This window comes from Narcine bancroftii, chromosome 6, assembly GCF_036971445.1.
Source record: "Narcine bancroftii isolate sNarBan1 chromosome 6, sNarBan1.hap1, whole genome shotgun sequence".
Lineage (NCBI taxonomy): Eukaryota > Metazoa > Chordata > Chondrichthyes > Torpediniformes > Narcinidae > Narcine > Narcine bancroftii.
The window spans coordinates 141,162,019-141,184,812 of record NC_091474.1 but is presented as its reverse complement, the minus strand read 5'-3'; the positions used below and the strand labels follow the sequence as shown (position 1 = coordinate 141,184,812).

Below are 22,794 nucleotides of genomic sequence, written 5' to 3'. Positions count from 1 at the left end.
GTCCTGATTTAATGACAGGAATAATAATTCAGTCTGACTTGAGTATATCAGAAGAGACTGCTAAATCTGGAAATACAGAAGTTAAATCCTTTTTCCCCTGCTCCTTTACAAGCTATTCAATAAAGCTCAGCAACATGGCACTCAAACAGAAGTTGTGATTCCTACCCACGAAATACACGAGAAAAATCAGGGCTTTCACATTCAAAGAATATGCATATTTTTAACAACACATTAATCTTAATGGCAGCAAACAATTTCCCGGACACTGAAAATGAACCATTAAATTCCTTTAGATTTTAATTATTGTTGGAAATTTAAAATAAATGCCCATTCCTTCTCATTTTTGATGCTGTTTAATTTTTCTTTTCCATTGAATTTTGTATTTTTGAACATAATTTCATATGTATTACAAATTATTTTGGTTCAAATGCTCCATAACTCAGCAACGATCATTTGATTAGATTAATTGAGAAAGCATGTTGTTGCTTTCCTTGTTTCTACATGTACTAGATCTGTACCATCAGTCTCCCTATCACCTTAATTTGCCAGACAAAAGCCCATGTTCCTTCAGTTTGTAACTGCCCATCTGTGGATCAGACTAACACATCTTCATTCATGGCAGATTTTGTGCCTTGTCAGTTATGCCATATGAGTCTTTGTGAAACAAGAACAGTTTGCCATATTTCACCTTTTCCTCCATGTTTTACTCATAAGATTTAAACGCTATTCAAAAACAACTAAACAAGGAATTGAAAAAATCACATTTGTAAATTTTTTTCCCCCCAATCACTTACCTGTTCATCTGAATGATTATATTTTGTTGCAATTCACTTCCTAACTTTGGAATCACTTTTTCAACTTTTTGAAAATATTTTTCAGCTGTTTTGATGTCACCAATCTAGAAAGAAAAATAATTCTGAAAATTAAAAAATCATTAATAACTCATAATTAAGGAAGACTTTTCATTTTCTTAGTAAGTTGTAATAAAAATACTGCTTCAAAAAAATCATGTGAAATGCCAGAAAGTCTAATTCTTTAAATCCACAGTATTTACGTAGGTTGTCCAGTTGTGAACCGAAAGATAGTCAGAAGGGTGGAAATGCAAATAACTATCCCCAGATGGATATAGTTTTTGACTTACCCTTCTACAACAATGAATGAATGGTACTTTCTGCTTACCAGCCTATGCATAAAGAATATCTTAAGTTCTGCTGCATGTAGTATGAATAACATTACTAAGGAACTGCAAATGGAATTAATGTATGTAATCATTCACGAACAAAAATGAGAAACTCTGTCCAAGTTCAGATTTGTAAGGCTACTTATACATTTCATATTTAACCTACAGTAAGTGTATAAATGAGATGCTTAACTGCAACTGATTAGCCTGAATCACCAAAACAAGACCTTGTAGCTGACTGCTACAAAGAAACACACACACTCACTAAGCTTTGAGATTTATTGAGGCTGGAAAGGCTCCTTTTATACAGTTGGAGTTCCCACCAACTGTTTGATTGGCTGACATCAGCTGCATGAATAACAATAGCGGGCAGGAACATTCTTGCATGTGAATACCATTCTTCCCCAGCCTGTTATTGACCTATTAACTGGGCAGCTTGGCCAGTGCCATTTTAGGGCTGGGTTCTTGTACTGCTCCAGCTTTCAACCGTGCCGGTTCGCTGTGTTAAGGGACATGTTACAGTGTGTTACGCTGCTGTTTACTACCGCGCGCGCTGCGCGATGTTCCAGCTCGATCTCCGCGGTGGCAGGCTGCCACAACCTTTTCTTTGACATGTAACTGTGAATGACAATGTTGACATTTACATCAGGTGATCTTGTCACCAATAATAAATTCATTCACCAAAATGCACCAATCACTTTCTCTGGAAATTTATAGAACCATAGATCCCTTCGGTCCTTCTAATCTGTGCTGAATGTTTTTTTAAACCTAGTCGCACTGACCTGCACTCAGTTCATAGCCCTCCATACTGCTCCCATCCATGTACCTGTTCAAATTCTTCTTAAATGTTAAAATTTGAGCCTGCATTCACCACTTCAGCTGGCAGCTCATTCCAGATTCCCACTATTCTCGGTGTGAAGTTTCCCCTAAACTTTTCCCCTTTCACCTTTAACCTATGTCCTCTTAGTGGAAAAAAAAAGCTTATCTACATTTACTCTGTCTATCCACCTCATAATTTTAAATACCTCTATCAAATCTCCCCTCATTCTTCTACACTCCAGAGAATAAAATCCTAACCTGTTTAATCTTGCACTCTTTCTATTTTATTGATATCTTTCCTATGGTGAGGTGACCAAAACTGCACACTCTACTCCAAATTTGGCCTCACCAATGTCTATACTCCTATACTCAATACTTTGATTTATGAGGCCAATATGCCAAAAGCTCTCTTTACAACCCTATCCACCTGCAACGCATTGGTGTTTAGAAGGATGAGTGGGGAAATCTATAGAAACAGATAAAATTATGAAAATAATTGATAAGATAAAAGCTGGATGTTTACACTGTCAGGAGAGATTAGAAGTAGAGGAAGTAGCATCAAGAATGATGAAATCATAGAAACAGATAGAATTATGAAAATAATTGATAAGATAAAAGCTGGATGTTTACACTATCAGGAGGGATTAGAAGTTGAGAATATAGCATCAAGATTCAGGAGATTAGATTTGAGTAGGAACTGCTTCACCCAGAGATGAGTGAATTGGTGGAATTCTCTGCTCAAGGAAGCAGTAGAGGCTGCCTTATTAAATGTATTTAATACAAAAGACAGATTTATGACTGGTAGGGGAATTAAGGGTTATGAACAACAATCAGGTTTGTGGAGCTAAGTCTGATCAACCATGATCTTATTGAAAACGGGGAGGTTTAACAGACCAAATGACCCATTCCTGCTCCTATTACTTCTGTTTTTAAATTATAACCATCTTGATATTGACTGATATGATCATTAGCAAGTGGTTCTGCATCCAACACACGCTGGTGAGAATCAACATCGAGCAAGAATTCAACTGGATTAGTTATATAAATATTGTGGCTGGATATCATGCAGTAACTGACTCATCATCTGACACTTCAAAGTCTTCAACCATCCGCAACATAAATATTCAGAAGCATGAGAGAATGCTCTCCACTTTCCCAGAAGACTGTGCAGCTTCCACAACATTTGAGAAGCTTGATACTTCCCATATTAAATAGCCTAACTGATTAACTATTCATTCCTCAACCAATGTCGCACATTGGCTGCAATGTGTGTAATTTACAAAATTTACTGTGTTTATGCATCAAGAGTCAAACAATAAAATGTCTCAAATTGCAACCTCGACCACCATGCAGCGTATAGGCAACATGCGCAACGGAACCCTTGGAATATATATTTTGATCATTTATCATTGCTGTACTTAAATTTTGAATTTTCCTATGCCACTACAGTGATGGAGCACCATCACTACAATTCCTGCAGTGATTCAAGATTCAAGAATGGCTCACCAACTCTTTATCCTGGGTAAATAGGGACAAGCAAGAAATGTTGGGTTTGTTAATGGCATCTGCATCCCAAAAAATGAAAATCAATTTTAATTGATTGCTTTGTGTAAATCTAACTTCCAACTTTTATTCAATTTTTACTTTTGCCCTGATATTATTTTGCTACCACTCTTTAGAACTATTTTAAGATTCAATCTTATTGCATTATTTGGATACTCAATACATTTCTAGAAGGTACAATTCTTGACTTTCTATGTGCAACAATACATAAGTTAGACCAAAATATTGTAAAATTAATTAAGGGCAAAATGATAATGTTTATTGAAAAAGCCCTTTTTTGATCTATCCCATGACTCATACCTGCAAAAGTAGCCTTCCTATTCCACTTAAAAGTTGAGGCTCTTGTTCTGGTTGGTATTGAATGACTGAATGGTACATGTCAACCGCAAGTACGTAGTCCTAGGAAAAGGAAAGTGAAGTGAGCAGCATGTTTAATTCAGAAAACCTAGATTCAGGAAATCAACTTTAACCTTTGTTGGCGACAATACCATTAGGCAAACCAGTAATGTTATCTATTTGCTTGAAATATTTGAAACCAAAACATAATTTACAGCAGCCATTCTCAAACAGGGATATATGCACGCCCCAACCCAGGGCCACAGTACATTTAAGGGGGATGGACTAAAATCATACAATTTTTAAAATGTTATTATCGTGTTATATGGCGAGCTCTCCACTGGCCACCGTGACAGAGGTGCACCAAAGAAAAGGTACAAGGACTGCCTAAAGAAATCTCTTGGTGCCTGCCGCATTGACCACCGCCAGTGGGCTGATATCGCCTCAAACCGTGCATCTTGGCGCCTCAGTTTGGCGGGCAGCAACCTCCTTTGAAGAAGACCGCAGAGCCCACCTCACTGACAAAAGGCAAAGGAGGATAAACCCAACACCCAACCCCAACCAACCAATTTTCCCCTGCAACCGCTGCAACCGTGTCTGCCTGTCCCGCATCGGACTTGTCAGCCACAAACGAGCCTGCAGCTGACGTGGACATTTACCCCCCTCCATAAATCTTCGTCCGCGAAGCCAAGCCAAAGATTAATGTAGTAGGTAGAAGTACAGAAGAAACTAACTAAATGTATCTGCTTCATGGGGAAGGGGGCTCATAAACTTTGAGCAGAGTCCTCATGGAGCCTTGGTCATAAAAAGGTTGAGAGTGGCTGATTTACCAAACTCATTTACAACAAATCAATCTCAACACAAAAAAAAGTTTCCCAAATCTATTATTTAAATTGAACAGTGTGTTTGATTGCCTTTTTGGAATTATTAAGAAGAATCAAAATGTTAATTGATGAAGAATTAAAAATAATCCTGGGTATAAAATAATTAAAAATAACCCTGGGTATAAAACAGCTAATTTGCTAATCAGAAAGTAATATTCTCAACCATAAAAATTGAAAAAAATACTATTACTATAGTAATATAAAACTCAAACCAAATTTTTTAATCTACCATCTATACTGAATAATGCAAAAGCATTAGGGTTCAGGAGTGGAAGAAATTGTTTAGGAGAGGCTACCAGTTTCAGTTACCTAAAGGGGTATCCAGGCACCTCCAAGAGAGTTTCCTCACATCCTGTCCTGCTCCAGACCCAGACTCTGGATGCTTGAATGACAGATATAATTACAAAGGGAGATCTCCCCAACACAGCCTCCATCCTGATAGTGCCCAACTCACTCTGCCCTCTTCTTTCTCTTACTGAGGTCACAGACAGGAATGCCCTGGTAGACCCATTGTTTCTGCCTGCTCTTGCCCAACTAAACTTGTCTCTTCATATATTGACTCCTTTCTGTTTCCCCCCCCACCCCCCCCACCTTGATCAGTCACTTCCCACCTACATCCAGGATTCTTCTCATGCACTTCACCATTTTGAAAACTTCCAATTCCATGGTTCACATTGCCTCATTTTTACCATGGATGTCCAGTCTCCATACACTTCCATCCCTATCAGGCAAGGGCTTTCCAGAACACAGACCCACCAGTTTTCCTTCACTAATTTTTTCATCCATCCTTACCCTGAACATCTTTTCTTTGGGTTTCCCCCACTTCCTACATTAAAGGCTAGCTACAATCATCCTAATTCCATATCTACTCTGGCCTCCTCCCCAACTCGTTCTCTGCTGTACTGATGACTACATTAATTCTATTTCCTGCAGTTGTGTCTAGCTTGTCAATTTATCACCTCTGCACCACTTTTCAACCTGTCCTCAAATTCACCTGGATTTCTGATACTTCTCTTCCTTTTTTGATCTCTATGTCTCCATCTCAAAATACAAATTATCCATGACTATCTATCATAAAACTCCAGACTCACTTGTGTCAACAACACCTCCTCGCACCCTGTCTTCTGCGGTCGCATCCCTCTTTCAATTTCTCCATCGCTGCCATATGTGTTCTCAATGACGTTTCTACTAACGCACTTTAAAATATCCTCCTTCAGGAAACGTGGCTTTCACTCTGCCACAGTTGATAGATGCCTCACATGAATTTCCTCAATCTTTTACACATCTATATAAAATTGATTATTAATTGAAATGTATTGTGGTTTTAAAAATTTAAATAAAATATCCAAAATATTTTACTCATCTGAGCTCCCTCACTATATGTACAGAGGTAGAGTTCTTTTGTGCCACTAGTCTCTCAATCAGCATATCATAATTTGCCTCTTCTACCAGCTCAAACAGGATCTAATCACATCTTCCCCCTTACCCCATCTTTCTGCAGGAACCACTCTTTCCTTCACTCCTGGTCAGCTCATCCCTTCCCAACCACCCCATCCCAACTCCACAACTGTAGATGGTTAAATATATGCCCCTAAACAGCCCTTCTAGCTAGGCAGAAATTTTTAAATTTAATTTTCACAATACAAGGCCCTTCCAGCCCATGACACCTATACTGCCTAATTATACCCAATTAACCTAACCCTGAACATTTTGGTAACCGGAGCACCAGGGAAAAAAAACCACGCAGGTCACTGGGAAAATGTACAAACTCCTCTCCCCATCTTGAATCATTGCTGTTTTCAAGTTTAAGTGCATCTTCAAGGATGTTTTGTTGCGAGTTCTAAAGCTTGAGATTATGGAGGAAATATAACAATGTGTTTTGAATGGAAATAAAAGACTAACTTTTAGGATTGGGGGTAGCACAGTGAACTGAGTTTGATTCTGGTCTTGCGTGCTATTTGTGTGCAGTTTGCACATTCTCTCTGTGAGTGAGCAGGTCTCCTTAAAGGCTCCAATTTCCTCCTATTTCTAAAAAAAAAGTGCACTGGCAGGTTAGTTAGCTTTTATTCAATATTTCCTTGCTTTGATCAAGATTTTGGTTTTATATATTTAAAAATCATCTTTCATGTCCAGTTTTGTTTGATAGCAGTTAAGCACATGGGAAGATTTAACTGTATTGAAGATACAAGTTACTGTTACCCATTAAAGTGCAGCATCTCAGATTGATCTGTTAAACTTCTATTTTCCATTGTAATCCTCATTCTTTGTTTGTAATATTTACACACAAAATGCTGAATTAACCCTTAGTTTTAGCAATACCCACAAATTTTGTCGTATCAAAGACATTGATTGAGTTCCTAATTTTCACGTTTATTGAGCAGCAGAGTGATGTGGCATGGAATGATGGTGTCGACTGCATGCGGTTGCATGTTTTTCTTATGACCAGTTTCCCCTTAGCTCCTACATGTTCATCAAAACTGCAAATACGAGAGGGTCAGTTAATTGGTTACTATAAATCAAACTCTAGTGTGGGTAGATGGCAAAATATTCAGGCAGAAGGTGACAAGTCATGAGTGAGACAAAAAAGCTATAGGGAAAATAAGTGAGAAATTGGATAGATGAAAATACTCTATGGGCCACCATAGACTTGATGGGTAAAGTGCTCTCCTTGGCTGTAAAATATGTGAAAATAATGAAAGGAAATGAACTGAATTAAGATTCAACCTAATTCAGTGTTGGTGGCAATGATTCTAACAGCAGAGGGCGATGTTCTACACAATAAATTGACCTGTACTGATTTTTTCATACAGAATATCACAGCTGGTGCTCGGCACAAATGTGTTGTGCTTTAATAGGACATTCAGGCATGCTTGAAAGAAGAATTTCAGATAATGTTCTCCTCTGACCCATCAATTGGATTGATTATGATCTCAGGTAATATTCCAAAAAAGTAAATGTCTATTGCTTCAATAAATAAATTTCTTTTCAGTTCCATTGACAAAGGAGTTATACTTTCTAATTAGTATTTATTAGCTTGTCTTATTTTAAAAAAATACCTGCTGTTCTTAGCTATTTTTAAAAAAGTAAACAATTTCTTGTAAACATGCATTTTTTGTGGTAGAGTTAAAAATAATTTAAAAAAGCAAAAACTCAGGAACAATTTATCATACTTGACACAGTAACAGAAAATATGAGGGTTGGAAGTAAAATTAATTGAATTGTATTTTTCCTGTGTTTCCACCAATATTTATTTTGCAAGCATTTCATGTAGTTGCAATAATAATCAATAATCCAGTGAGGAAAAGCAATTTTCAGATGTGTTCTGGTTTACTCACTTATTGTTGTCATGAGTTGCAAGAAACAATAAATATACAAACAAGGCATTGTTTTGGATTTTATAAAAGGCCATGAAAGGAGTATGAAAAGAATATATCGACTTTAACTGGTGTGTTTGGTTTAAAGCATCTGCACACCCCAGTTTCTTCCACCTGCTGCAATATACAAACTGGTGCATTGCCTACAGAAGTGCTCAGATTATCAGATATATACGGTAATCCTGCAGCCCACAGCCACCCACGTACCTTCATCATCAGCAGGCAGTTTGCCATGGAGTACATCACACGCCCCAGACGTGACCTCCACAACTGCATAGAAGCTGCAAGACACAAGAGCATCTCATAAAAATATGGCAGACAAATAATTGCTTTCTGATACTAGCTTCAGCAATTCAACTACCAGTTATTGTCAATGGATTGCATCAACTTATTAATTCTATTATTACTCTCAGAAAGAAACATTACTTATGCACTTCAACAGTGCAATGATGACTACAATTCGATTTATAAAACATGTTAATGCTTTAATGATTGTGGACACTACATTTTTCTTAAATTTATAATAGAATGTAGTTAGAATATCTTCCTGGAAAAGACAATGCAACTGATAGAAATTCTGTCTACCACACAATTAAATAAAATCTAATCCAATTAAGCATTGTACAGTTCAGAGTATAATAATGTAATCTGCACAAAATCAGTCTGAAGAACCATGTTCTATGTTTTGCAAACATTATTTTGATTCTGGTGGCCATGGTCAATATTTAACCTCTAACAATTTAGCTAGATGATACAAATATGATTATAATTGTACAGGAATCTCCTGAATGACATCACTTCCTTCAGGTCTGAAATGATGAGAAATATAAAATTGAGATTTTTTTTTCTTTTTTTTTTACTCTGTCCTTGGCCAACAGAGTCACAGGATCAGAAGTGAGAGTAAACATCCATAGCCACATGTGGCCAAGTGTCTCACCAACATGTCACAGTAAAACTAAAATCAATATTAGTTTGGATGAATCTGAGATGCAAACCACAAGTGCGAGAAATGCTTCGCAGGTCAGATATCATCTGTGGTGAAAAATGCTTGGTTAATATTTTGTCTAATGAGTTTTCATAAAAATTAGAAAAGATAAAAGATGATGGTAAAGTGACATTGAAAGATAATCATGGCAAGGACTGAGATAGTATGGAAAGAGCGTCATGATAATCAAGTGATAAAAATCGATCATGGTTAGCTTTGAAGGTGTCAAAATTGAGAAAAGCAGACTCATTCAATCAAATTTTGAAATGATTGTTAAATGTAGAGTCTTTGATGTGACAAAAAGACGATGAAGTCAATCATCAGAATACAATTTTTTTTTGTCAGTACACACATGACATCACATACAACACTGAGATTCTTTTGCCTACTGGCAAAGTAGAATTTCTAATTATTGTTAACTGTAATATGTACTCAAGAAGAAAGAAATATATACATGACTGTGCAAATATAGAAATAGAAATATTAACTAATAAATAATGAGCAAAGAATCCTGAAATGAGTCTCTGAGTCTGTTTAGGAATCGGATGGTTGAGCAGTAGCATCTATTCCTTAACCTAGAGATAGGATTTTAGCATTAAACATGCATTTAGCATATTAGCATTTTCATGGAATTTAGATATTTTAAGTCAAGCAACAAAAATCAAATGCAAACAAAATAAACAATTATTTGGAATGTCATAAAGTCAGATCAGCAGTGTTCAGGCCTTTAGGTGTGCTTCTCTGTTCCACTATTTTCCTCAGTTGCATAATTGACTAAACCGCGCATCCAAAACTTCTCAGATATGCATAAGACTATAAATTTTTTTGTCAGCATGAATTATCTGTCCCATGTAGCTGCGAGATTTTTGTTTTTGTTAAGATGAATATTAATGTACAATTGACAGACTTTATTGATAGGTTACAGAAAAGCTTTCAAATTTCAAAATGTTAGCTGCATTTTATTTGGGTTTCAGTTTACAGCAATGTAAAATTTCTTTTATAATGATCTCACAAAGATTTTTAAAATACAACTTACATATCGCAAAATGCTTGAAAAATATTGTTTAAAACAAATTCCAAATCTACCACATGAAAATAGGTTGCTATTAGGCTGCTCTTCATGTCAAAATGATTTAAGTAGGTTGTTATTTGTGTAACATTCTGGTATCTGCAAAAACGAGAATTACTCGACTTGAAACAAAAAGTGTCAGGGAATTTCTTACCTTGTCTGTTCTCAGAGGATATGCTGATCATACTTCCATCTTCAGCTAGTCCATTTTCCAAATTATCATGAACCTGCATGAAATAGGAATCAGTCTTAAACCTTTGAAGGTGTAAGCATTCATTAAAATACTTAAATTAACAAAGTATTTTAAAAATAAAAGCACCTGTTCTAACAAATTTTAAGGAAAATGTCTCATCATGGATCATTGCCTTTCTTCCTGGGAAGGTGATACTTGTATTTAAAATTGGAGTGGGGGGGGGGGGACAATAGCCTTGCAGAAAGGTTTGCTGGTGCTGCACCTGTGAGGAGGATGGAGGGGGTGGCGTGTGAATGGGAGGTGGAGTTGCAAGGAGATGGGAACCAGACTGCTAGAGTAGAGTGGATATGGAAAAAGATGTTTAGCCTGCAAAGTCAGAAATCAAATGGTCAAGCACGATGGGAATAATGTCTTGGGTTGCCTCAATTTCAATGCAAGGAGTATTGCAGGAAAGAAAGGTGAATGATCTTACATCATGGATCAGCACGCAGAATTATGACATTGTTGCTCGTAGCGAGACTTGGCTCCAGAATGAACAAGACTGGTAGCTCAATATTTCAGGGTTTTGTTGTTTTAGTCATGATAGAGAGGAAGGGATGAAAGGAGAGGTGGTGTTGCTCGTCAGGGAAAATTTCACAGCAGTGGTCAGACAGGACAGAATAGAGGACTTGTCTACTGAGGCTATGTGGTGAGAACTGAGGAATGGGAAATGGGTGATCTCATTAATGAAATTATATTATAAACAGGAGGAACTGGAGGAGCAAATTTATAACAGACAGTTGCAAGAAACACAAGGTTGTAATAGCAGGTGATTTTAACTTTCTACATATTGACTGGGAGTCCCATAGAATTTGTCAAATGTGTTCAGGACAGTTTCCTTAATTAATACATAAGGTCCCAACTATAGAGGGTGCAATGCTGAATCTCTGATTATGGAACAAGATGGGGCAAGTGATGAAAGTGTGTACAAGGAAATACTGGATCCACTGATCATAATGCCATTTGTTTCAAGATCATTATGGAAAAGGATAGGTCTGGTCCTCAGGTTGAAATTCTAAATTAGAGAAAGGATAATTTTGATGGTATTAGAACAGAGTTGGCGAGCATGAATTGGGATAGGTTATTTTCTGTCAAAAGTGTGATTGGTAAGTGGGAGTCTTCAAAGTTGAAATGTTAAGAGCACAGAGTTTGTAGCTGGGAGACAGTGGCACACAGTTTGAGAGGAGTTGGAGAGAAAAGACAATAAGGAAGAAATGGAAACAGGGATGGGAGGAAGTTACCTGAAATGAGAACAATTGTCATTCTAATTTTACGTTGGATGAATTTTTTTTTCAACCTGTGAGGTCTGTTTGGCTCCAAAAAAAATTGGATAAATGAGGATTTTGGAGAATCTGATTTCAGATAATCGGAGTTATACTGTACTTGAAGTGAGGAATGTGAGTCTTAAAGTATTAACAACAGTAGAGAAACAAACAAGGTGCATTCCATTGATTAACTAATAGGTTGATGATTCAGAAAGGCTAAAGCTGATTATGAAGAACATTATTTTTGAAAATTTTATTTAATAATTTTACAAAATAAACATATAAAATATACTCATTTAAAAAAATACCCCCTACTACACCCCCTCCTCCTCCCTCCCACCTAATCCACCCCCTCCTTCAGAACTTTCTTCCCCCCAAAAAAAAACATTTCGGGTTTTAACAGGTTGCTGTGTGGTGTGCCATCTTTTTACATCTTTTTTTTAACCCATACCCTCAAAATACAGACTCCACATTTTAACAAAAAAATAATTATTCCACAAATTGTAAGTTATCTTTTCCAAGTAAATACATGATTGAATTTCATTATGCCTCCTTTATATACTCAAATCAACATCATTTTTCCAACTGACAGCTATACATTTTCTAGCTACTGCCAGTCCTAAACGTATAAACGTATAAATGCAATTTGAGGTTTCTCCAGTCACAAACCTGTCGTTAATGTATTCATATATCCCAGTAAACATACCCATGGATCAACATATAGATTTATCTTGAATAAATCTTGCAAAAATTTAATAATTTTTTCCCAAAAAGGTCTAACTTTTGTGCATTCCCATACTGAATGTAAAAAACTATCTGTCTGTTCACCACACCGAAAGTCTGATGAACAAAATCCATATTTTTTCAATTTTTCAAGGGGTTAAATATAACTGATGCAAAAAATGGTAATTAACCAAACTATATTGTACATTAATTAACTTTGTGACACCGTCAACACACATATTAGACTACTCCTCCAAAGATAATAGGAATAGATAAGTCCTTCTCCCATTTATCTTTCATTTTTTATATACATCAACCTTCACCATCTTTTCCTGTAGTAACATATACATTTCTGAAATAAATCCCTTTTTCCCCTTATCAACAATTAGTTTCTCAAATTTTGTTCTTTTGCTTGGCTTCGCGGACGAAGATTTATGGAGGGGGTAAAAAGTCCACGTCAGCTGCAGGCTCGTTTGTGGCTGACAAGTCCGATGCGGGACAGGCAGACACGATTGCAGCGGTTGCAGGGGAAAATTGGTTGGTTGGGGTTGGGTGTTGGGTTTTTCCTCCTTTGCCTTTTGTCAGTGAGGTGGGCTCTGCGGTCTTCTTCAAAGGAGGTTGCTGCCCGCCAAACTGTGAGGCGCCAAGATGCACGGTTTGAGGCGTTATCAGCCCACTGGCGGTGGTCAATGTGGCAGGCACCAAGAGATTTCTTTAGGCAGTCCTTGTACCTTTTCTTTGGTGCACCTCTGTCACGGTGGCCAGTGGAGAGCTCGCCATATAACACGATCTTGGGAAGGCGATGGTCCTCCATTCTGGAGACGTGACCCACCCAGCGCAGCTGGATCTTCAGCAGCGTGGACTCGATGCTGTCGACCTCTGTCATCTCGAGTACTTCGACGTTAGGGATGTAAGCGCTCCAATGGATGTTGAGGATGGAGCGGAGACAACGCTGGTGGAAGCGTTCTAGGAGCCGTAGGTGGTGCCGGTAGAGGACCCATGATTCGGAGCCGAACAGGAGTGTGGGTATGACAACGGCTCTGTATACGCTTATCTTTGTGAGGTTTTTCAGTTGGTTGTTTTTCCAGACTCTTTTGTGTAGTCTTCCAAAGGCGCTATTTGCCTTGGCGAGTCTGTTGTCTATCTCATTGTCGATCCTTGCATCTGATGAAATGGTGCAGCCGAGATAGGTAAACTGGTTGACCGTTTTGAGTTTTGTGTGCCCGATGGAGATGTGGGGGGGCTGGTAGTCATGGTGGGGAGCTGGCTGATGGAGGACCTCAGTTTTCTTCAGGCTGACTTCCAGGCCAAACATTTTGGCAGTTTCCGCAAAGCAGGACGTCAAGCGCTGAAGAGCTGGCTCTGAATGGGCAACTAAAGCAGCATCGTCTGCAAAGAGTGTGTTCTCGCACCAACCCTCTTTTCAATCTTCTTCAGCATGATGCTGAACCAAGCCATGAAAGACCCCAACAATGAAGACGCTGTTTACATCCGGTACCGCACGGATGGCAGTCTCTTCAATCTGAGGCGCCTGCAAGCTCACACCAAGACACAAGAGAAACTTGTCCCTGAACTACTCTTTGCAGACGATGCCGCTTTAGTTGCCCATTCAAATCTCTTTATAATAAAGAAATAAAGTGTTTGGTAGTATACCGAACTTCTCTCTAAATCTATTGAAAGAAAGAAATAGATCTGCTTCAAAACAATCCTCAACTAGTATCACACCTTTTGATTCCCAAGCTTTCAAGTAAGGATTATTCAAAGAAAATGGGATTATCTGGTTCTGATATAATGGCTGAAATTTTACCTTTCAATCCTATGATTTGATTTCATCTATACCATACATCCAGCAAATGTTTCAAAACTGGCATTTTATACTGCTCTAGAGTGATGGATTCCATTTATATATAAAGTGATGTATGTTTCTCTCATAAATATGGTCCAACTCCACCTTCGCCCATACTGGAGGTTGCTCAATATCAAACAACCTATTAATAAATTTTAATTGTGCCGTTTCATAATAATTCTGAAAGTGTGGTAATTGAAGACCACCTAAATCATACGTCCATGTCAACTTTTACGTAGAAACTCTTGACAACTTGCCTTTCCATAAAAACAAATGAACTGCTTTATTTAATTCCTTAAAGAATTTTCCCGATATAGCACTCCAAATAGACTGAAATAAATATTGAATACGAGGATAAATATTCATTTTAATGCAATTAACTTGTCCAATCAAAGTTAATGGTAACTCCTTCCATCTATTTAAATCAAATTTAATCTTATTTTATAGAGGCATATAGTTTAAAACATAAATTTTGATATTCTTTATCCACTATTACTCCTAAATACTTAATTTTATTGGACCATTTAAATTTCTAAGCTGTCGACAATCTGAATAATCTTAATCCAATATTGGTAATATCTCACTTTTATCCCAATTTACTTTGTACCCCAAAATTACCCCATATCTTTTCAATAAATTTTGTAACGGTTCTAAAGAACTTTTGGAATGAGACAGATATATCAACACATCATCTGCAAACAGATTAATTTTATACTCTTGACCACCAATTGTAATTCCCTTAATATTAATTTCTTGTCTAATTGCTTGAGCCAGAGGTTCTATAACTAATGCAAATAAGGCTAGTGACAGCGGACAGCCCTTATAGTTGATCTAAACAAATTAAATACCAGCGAAATATGCCCATTTGTCACCACTCGAGCAGAGGGATTGGTATATAATGCCTTAACCCAACCAGAAAAGAGTGGTCCAAATTTAAATCTTTCTAACACCTTGAATAAAAAATTCCACTCCACACAGTCAAAAGCTTTTTCCGCATCTAGCGCTAGTATCATTGGTTGGTTGAGTTGGTGTCTTGAAGCATTCATTATTGTAATCAATTTAGTAACATTATCAGCTGAATACCTATTCTGAATAAATCTTGCTTGATCCACATGTACTAATTTTGGTAAGAAATTAGCCAATCTGTTTGCCAATACCTTTGCTACAATCTTGTAATCCGCATTCAATAAAGATATTGGTCTGTATGAAGCTACTTTTAATGTGTCTCTGTCCTTCTTTGTTATTAATGCCCTTGAAAATGACTCTGGAAATAAACCTATGTCAGTCGCTTGTTTAAATACATCTGTACATACAAGAAGTAACAAATCATAAAATTGTAAAATTCCATTGTAAATTCATCTTGTCCAGGCGATTTCCCACTCGGCATAAATTGCAATGCCTCTTTAAGTCCAAATCAGTATATGGACCATCCAATTCCCTAATATCCTCATCATTTAACAAAGGTAAATTTAAATTAGCCAAAAAGGATTCAATCTGCTCCATGTCAGAGGTCCCTTCAGGTGTATACAAGTCCTGATAAAATGTACAAAATTCATCATTAATATCCTGTGGTTTATAAGTTATTTCTGAATTTTTCCTAACTGCATTAATCATTCTAGATACTTATTCAGTCTTTAACTGCCAGGCTAAAACCTTGTGAGCTCTTTCACCCAACTTATAATAACGTTGTTTCAATCGTTGAATCATTTTTTCGTAATTATAAGTTTGCATTGTATTATAATGGACCTTCAATTTAGTTAATTGTATCTTATTATCCTCCGTTGAATTTTTCTGAAATTTCTTCTCTAGTATTGCAATTTCTTTTTCTAAATTCTGACTTTTTGCCATATATTGCTTCTTCAATTTTGCTGTGTAACTAATAATCTGACCCCGCAAATATGCCTTTAAAGAATCCCATAAAGTAAACTTACTCTGATCTGAACCTTTGTTTGTTTCTAAAACAAAACTAATTTGATCTCTTACAAATCTAATAAATTCAGGCTTTTTTAACAACATTTAATTAAATCTCCAATAGTAGGTGATTTCTGCCACCTCAGTGCCACAAGATGAAATTAGCAATAGTGAATGATCAGACAAAATCCTACTCTTGAATTCCGCCTTACCAATTCTACCTTACAAATGTGATACCAAAAAAAATCTATTCTTGAGAACGAATCGTGACGGGCAGAATAAAATGAAAAATCTTTCTCAGTCAGATTCATCCGCCTCCAAATTTCCATATGTGCACTACGCCCGATCGGGCCCAGGCTATGGGAATGACCAGCCTCCGCCGGACGATGTCGGCTCAGTTTGGGGTGGGGGGGGGGATTCAGACCCGCAGCCAAGTGGCACGGGCTGAGATGGTCGCTGTGGAGCAGAAGAGGAGGAAGAAATGTTGACAATGATGGAAGAAGAAGAAGAAGAAGAAGAAGCAATATTACAAGCTGCAAGAATTATTGAAGGTTGGCCTCAAAAGATTTAAATCTCCTCCACTACAAACTTTTAAAGCTTCAGTTGGTGAAGGGGATATTTTATGCGAAGAATGGATAATATGGCAATACAGTTTACTCAGGGTTTTATAGATAATAAGACTCAACTGACTGAATTGAGAGGGAAAATAGCCAATATATCGGAAGAAGTGTCTGCAATTAAAAAAGATGTGAATAAATGACTAAGAGCAGTAGACACGGTGCAAGATGAATTCAAAGAAATAAAACGGGCATTTTGTGACTGTAAACAACAAAGTGGAAAGATATGTGGAAAGGATGGATTATGTTGAACAACGTATTATGGGTTGGGATGTGCAAAAATGAGAATTTCTGAAGAAAATTGACTCATTGGAAAATCAGAGTCGGCGTAATAATGTTAAGGTAGTAGGACTGCCAGAAGATATAGAAGGAACAGATCCAGTGACATTTTTTTGGAAATGGATACCTGAAATGTTGGGAGAAGTGAAGAACATCTCCTGATTTAGCAAGACAGTATAAGATTGAACCAATAGGTAAGGGACACCACCTGGCCTAATGAGTCATAAAGAAACAGGTACTTGTATAGAAAAAGATTCTGAAGGTCTGTTTGACTGTTCTGGAAAGTTGGGTTTGTCTATATAAATATCTAACTTGTGAGCCATGTGGCAGATTCCCTTGTAATGAGACTAGCTGCGTGTGACAGTGCCCAACATTGTAAAGCAGTAATGAAGTATGGTGAAATTTGCAACTGTGTTTGTTGTCGTTTATCATGTATTTTCAGGTCTGCTTGATCAGAACAGTATAAGAAATGTGAGAAAACACCAAAGAAGGAAAGCAGGAGAGTGAAAAAGAGCATTAATCATCCCACCCCAGTGCCAAGAAGAGCAGGGTGAACTGTCTCAATGACTATCATCCAGTAGTACTCACATCCACTGTGATGAAATGGTTTGAGAGGTTGTTCATGGCCAGAATTAACTCATATCTAAGCAAAGATCTGGACCCACTGCAACCAGATCATTTATATACATATATTTTAAAAAAATTACAAAGAGCAAGGGTCCCAGAACAGATCTTTGCAGCATTCCTCTAGTTCCCATCTCCAGGCAGAATACTTTCCTTCCATTAAGTCTCTGCTTTCTTTACAAACCAGTTTTAAAATCCATACAGGCAAGGTTCCACTGATCCCATGCCTCACGACTTTCTGGATGAGCCTCTTGTGGGGGACCTTGTCAAATGCCTTGCTAAAAAATCCATGTAGACTACATCTACTGCCCTACCCTCATCAATTTCTTTTGTTACCTCCTCAAAAAAAATTCAATTAGACTTGTGAGGCATGACCTTCCCTTCACAAAGCAATGCTGCCTGTCCTTCCTCACCAACTCAGAGCACATAGCATCAGGCTTTTGTCCTTCTACCCTAATCTCTGCACTTACGATTCTGATTCTCACCCCTCTACCAAATGAGTTTAAACCCTCCCCAACAGCTCTAGCCAACCTGCCTGCAAGGATCTTACTCCACTTCCAGTTCAGGTGCAGCCTGTCCTTTTTGTTCAAGTCAGATCTTCCCCAGAAGAGATCCCAATGATTCACAAATCTGAAACCCTGCCCCAATTCTTCAGCCATGCATTCCTCTGCTACAACTTCCTGTTCCTACTCTCTCTGGTGTGGCACAAGCAGCAATCCTGAGATTTCCACACTTAAGGTCAAGCTTTTTAACTTCTTTCCTCAGGACCTCATCCCTACTCCTATTTATATCATTGATCCCAATGTGGACCACAGCATCTGGCTGCTCACCTTCTCCCTCCAGAATGTGATGAACTCGATCAAAGACATCCTTGACCCTGGCACCTGAGAGGCAACAAACCATCCGGAAGCTTCAATCTTGTTCACCCAACCTCCTATCCATTTGTCTCACCATTGCTCTCCTCTTCCCTTCCCTTCTGAGCCAGGGTGGCGGGGGGGGGGGGGGGGGCGCTAGCCTCTGTGCTGGAGATGTGACCACCACAATTTGTCCCAGATAGATCGTCCCTCCCAACAGTATCCAAAACAGTATACTTGTTGAGGGTAACAGCCACAGGGGTGCTCTGCACTATCTGCCTCTTCCCTTCCCTCTTCTGACAGTCACCCAATTACCTGTCTCCTTCCTTTTAGGGGTGACTGTCTCCCTGAAACTCTCTGCTTCCCTTAAGATCTGAAGTTCATCCAGCTCCAGACCTCTAACTTGGTTTGTCAGGAGCTGCAGATGGATGCATCTTTTGCAGGTGTAGTCATCAGGAACAAATGTGCTGTCCCTGACTTCCGACATCCTACAACTGGAGCATTGTACTGCCCTAACTACTGTGTCCATCACCTTCTCCTGAAGTTAATTAAATTTATTAAAGAAACTTACCGGCCTTACCTCTCTATGAGGTGTTGCACTTTGGGAGAATGAACTAAAGTAGGAGTTGGATGGTAAACAGTAGGACACCATGGATGCAGTAGAACAAAGGAATTTGAGATACAAATACATAATTCCTTGAAGTGGTGTCACAGGTAGATAGGGTAATCAAGAGAACTTTTGGCACATTGGTCTTTATAAATCAATGTAGTACAGAGTACAACAGTTGGGGTGCTACACTGAACTTGTACAAGACTTTAATGAGACTAAATTTAGAGTATTGTGTACAGTTTTGATCACCTACTTACAGAAAATATATCAGTAAGATTGAAAGCATGCAGAGAAAGTTTACAACAACATTCCCCTAACTCAGCTCCTCGAATATTGGCAAAGGTTGAATAGGTTAGGTCCTAATTCTCTGGAGAATCAGAAAATAGGGAAGATTTGATAGAGGTATACAAAATATGAAGGGTATGGATTGGGTAAATTCAAGCAGACCTCTTCATTTGAGGTTGAGTGAGACAAGAACAAGAGGAGTTAGGTTGAGGATGAAAGGTGAAATGTTTCAGGGGAACATGGGGAGGGGGACATCTTTACTCAGAGGATGGTGAGAGTGTGGAACAAGCTGCAAGTGGAAGTAGTTTATGTGGGTTCGATTTCAACATTTAAGAGAAATTTGGATATGTACATGGATGGGAGAGGTATGGAGGGCTATGGTTGAGTATAGGTTGATGGTATTAGGCGGAATAATTGTTTGGCAGAGGCTAAATGAGCTGAAGGGGCTGTTTCTCTGCATTAGTGTGAATGGATTGGAGAGGATTGGAGAGACATAGGCCAAATGCAGACCAATGGGACTAGCTTGGTTGGCACAGACATTTTGGGCTGAAAGGCCTTTTTCAGTGGTGTAGAACTCTTGTGACTCAATGTTATGTTTCCTGCATATTAAATTGAATGTACTACATAAACAAATGTTTAAATATACAGTAAAACCCCTGGTATATGGAATTCAAGCAACCGGCAGCCTCAAGCAATGGCAAAATAAACAAAAAAAACAAGGAAAATAAATTAAAATAAGAATAATAGGGAAAAATAAGCAAGTTTAAAATGGTAAAAGTAAATGTTCTCTGAAGTAACACATAAACCTTTGGTGAAGATGGGAGCAAATATTCAGCCTGCGAAGTGCCTTGGTCGAGCTTTGCTCACAGTAGCTATTTGAATAAAGTTGTGTTTGAATGAAATGGTGTAGCACAGGTTGAAAAGCTAGTTGATGCTGCTTGCTGTTGGGGTGACTCTCTTTAAGTGTCTCCTTTTTTCTGCTTAGTAAGTCACCCCGGTCAGAGATTTTACCTGTAAACTTGGTTGGGGGGGTGGGGGGAAGATAAGGGGGAGTAAGGGTCAATTATGTACCATGTTTTGTTCATCTTTTGGGCAGCTCTGTGGAGGGGAAGGAACTTGTAGATGCAGCGATGATTAAATGTTTTCAAAGAATGTGGCTGAAAGTAAAGCAAAATTCTTTAAGGTTTATATATTCATGCAAGTGAAGTTTGTTCAGTGCAAGTACAGTGTAGTATTTTTGTCTTTTTATCTTTTAAACTGTTTATTCTTAATGCAGGTGCATTTGTTAAGCATTGTAAGAAAAGTCTCAAGCAACCGGAAAATACACCGATTTGGCATCTACCAATACCCATAGGTGCCAGATACCAGGGTTTTACTGTACATTGTTCCTTGAATTTTTAATTTTGAGAAATAAGTACACTTTAAGTTTTCCTGCATTATTAAATTAGAAATGTAAACAAAGTCCAGAGTTTGCAAAATAAATAACCCAATTAATTTAACTAGGGTAATACAACTGAAGTTAATGCACATAGCATAGTGAATACAGGCAACCCTTGCATTACTCGAGTTGGGTTCTGAGAAAAGGGTCCACATCATGAGTTTCGGTAACACATTGTTCTACACATACATCAAGAAATAAGAGTTGAAACTTTTTACAGATCTTTTGTTTGTTTCCCAGGTTTTTGATCGTTATTTGGCAATAATGCAATGTGGGGGTTACCTGTATATAAAAGTACATTTACATTAGCTCTACATTAGGGCCATTCACTCTTACAGAATTCTAATATCACTATCGAAAAATTCGAGATATGGAATAAAACTTGCTCTCACGAAATTTATGTGATAAAAAGTTAATCAATACAAATTTTAAAAATCACTAATTTATTGAAACACACAGGTGATGCAACTCCATGCTATTGCAAATCATAATACACACTATTTTCTTGGAATACTAACCCCCTGTAATCCAGGGATTACTTGCACTCCATCAAAGGTTCTTCTTTAAAAGACTGAAGATTTATAAAATGAAATTAGGGAAATATTTTATCCATAATGCAACAAAAATATAACCTGAATAGTGTATCCTTTTACTTAAGGTTTTCCACTGTTTCTTTCTGTGACATCAAAATTAAAAATTATATCTTAGATCTAAAGCAGAAAGCCAGGTTGTGTTTTAATAGCCATAAGCAATTTTTGAGGACATTTGGCCTTTACAGTGTCAGTTTGAATCCCGCGCTATCTGTAAGGAATTTGTATGTTTTCCCCGTATCAGCGTGGGCTTTCCATGGGGGCTCCTGCTTCCTCCCAACATTCAAAACATATTGTGTGTGTCGTCTAATAGGGCAGCATAGACTCCTCGGCCAAAATGGCTGGTTACCGTCCTGTGTGTCTAAATTTAAAGGCATAATTTAGTGTCCATAACCCAAGGGGAAACAATTCAGAATTTTGAACCAGAGAACTGAAGCAAATTCTATTTTTTTTTTAAATTATTCCCATGCTACAGGGAAAAATTAATTTTAAAGAAGTGGGAATGAAGAGTCCATAAGTTGAGGGCCATGTTATTTATAAACTGGATGTAATCAGGTGCTTTTTCGGCCAATTCTTGTCAACATTTTGATCCTGTGGTACACAATTGAGATAATTCAGTCATTTCTATGTGAAAAAAAAAGAATTATCTTATAAGCAACCAAATTAAGTGTTTAGAAAATGGGAAACCAGTCTATTTGAGGAATACAATTTTGATGCTAAGAATACTTTGTTCAACAATTTCTGACACTAGTTTGTGTGATAGGTGCTAACAATGTTCAAAAGTTATCTTTGAAGAGAAATAAAATGATTTAACAACTGTAGACATACAAGGTCCCTCATGTACAGAATTTCTATATATGTCAGGGAAAATAGCTGCAAGCTCTCAAAGCTACCAGAATATCAGGAATACTAGCAGAGGCTATAATAGCCTAGCACACTAAAATTCCATCACCATCATGGACTGGTGGTTCCATTACTCCTAATTTAGGGAGGGCAGGAGATGGGTGGAGGACTTTCCACAGATACTACCTATTCAGATTTTCCAGCATTTTCTGTTTTTCATTTCAGTGCTGAGAATTTTGAAAAATGATCTTTAGATTGCTTATGTCATCTTCCAACTACCGGATTTACGTTGAGACTTCAATATTTCAAATGTGATGCTGCAATTCTGCTCCATAAAGATCGTACCACCAGATTCTCAAATCATTTACTTCATAAAGAGCAGTCATTTTAATTGCATGGACCAATTTAATGGCAACTGCAAGCTACGCTGGTTGCCTGTAATGGAGAAAAATTAAAGAATTTTTGTA

At 37.7% G+C, this 22,794-nt stretch overlaps 2 protein-coding genes across 9 annotated transcripts in view; one reads left to right on the top strand and one right to left on the bottom strand.

Moving 5' to 3' along the window:
• The window catches only part of rnaseh1 (ribonuclease H1), a 49,758-nt gene extending 42,024 nt beyond the window's left edge, over nt 1-7,734 (top strand). Inside the window, exon 11 of the transcript XR_011340363.1 lies at nt 7,593-7,734. The gene's annotated coding sequence lies outside the window, so the exon portion shown is untranslated. The remainder of the gene's footprint in view (nt 1-7,592) is intronic.
• trappc12 (trafficking protein particle complex subunit 12) overlaps nt 1-22,794 on the bottom strand; it is a 99,628-nt gene that overhangs the window by 10,605 nt on the left and 66,229 nt on the right. For 7 of the 8 annotated variants that reach the window (XR_011340359.1, XM_069886194.1, XM_069886195.1 and 4 more), the window contains exons 7-10: nt 10,365-10,437; nt 8,364-8,437; nt 3,863-3,961; nt 795-898 (exon numbers count right to left, since the gene is read on the bottom strand). Coding sequence is in view for 7 of the 8 variants with exons in the window: in XM_069886194.1 (XP_069742295.1) it covers nt 795-898; nt 3,863-3,961; nt 8,364-8,437; nt 10,365-10,437 (350 nt within the window). In the remaining variant the exon portion in view is untranslated. Of the gene's footprint in view, nt 1-794; nt 899-3,862; nt 3,962-5,886; nt 6,068-8,363; nt 8,438-10,364; nt 10,438-22,794 lie in introns of those variants that run through there. The other variant, XM_069886196.1, reaches the window with a different exon arrangement.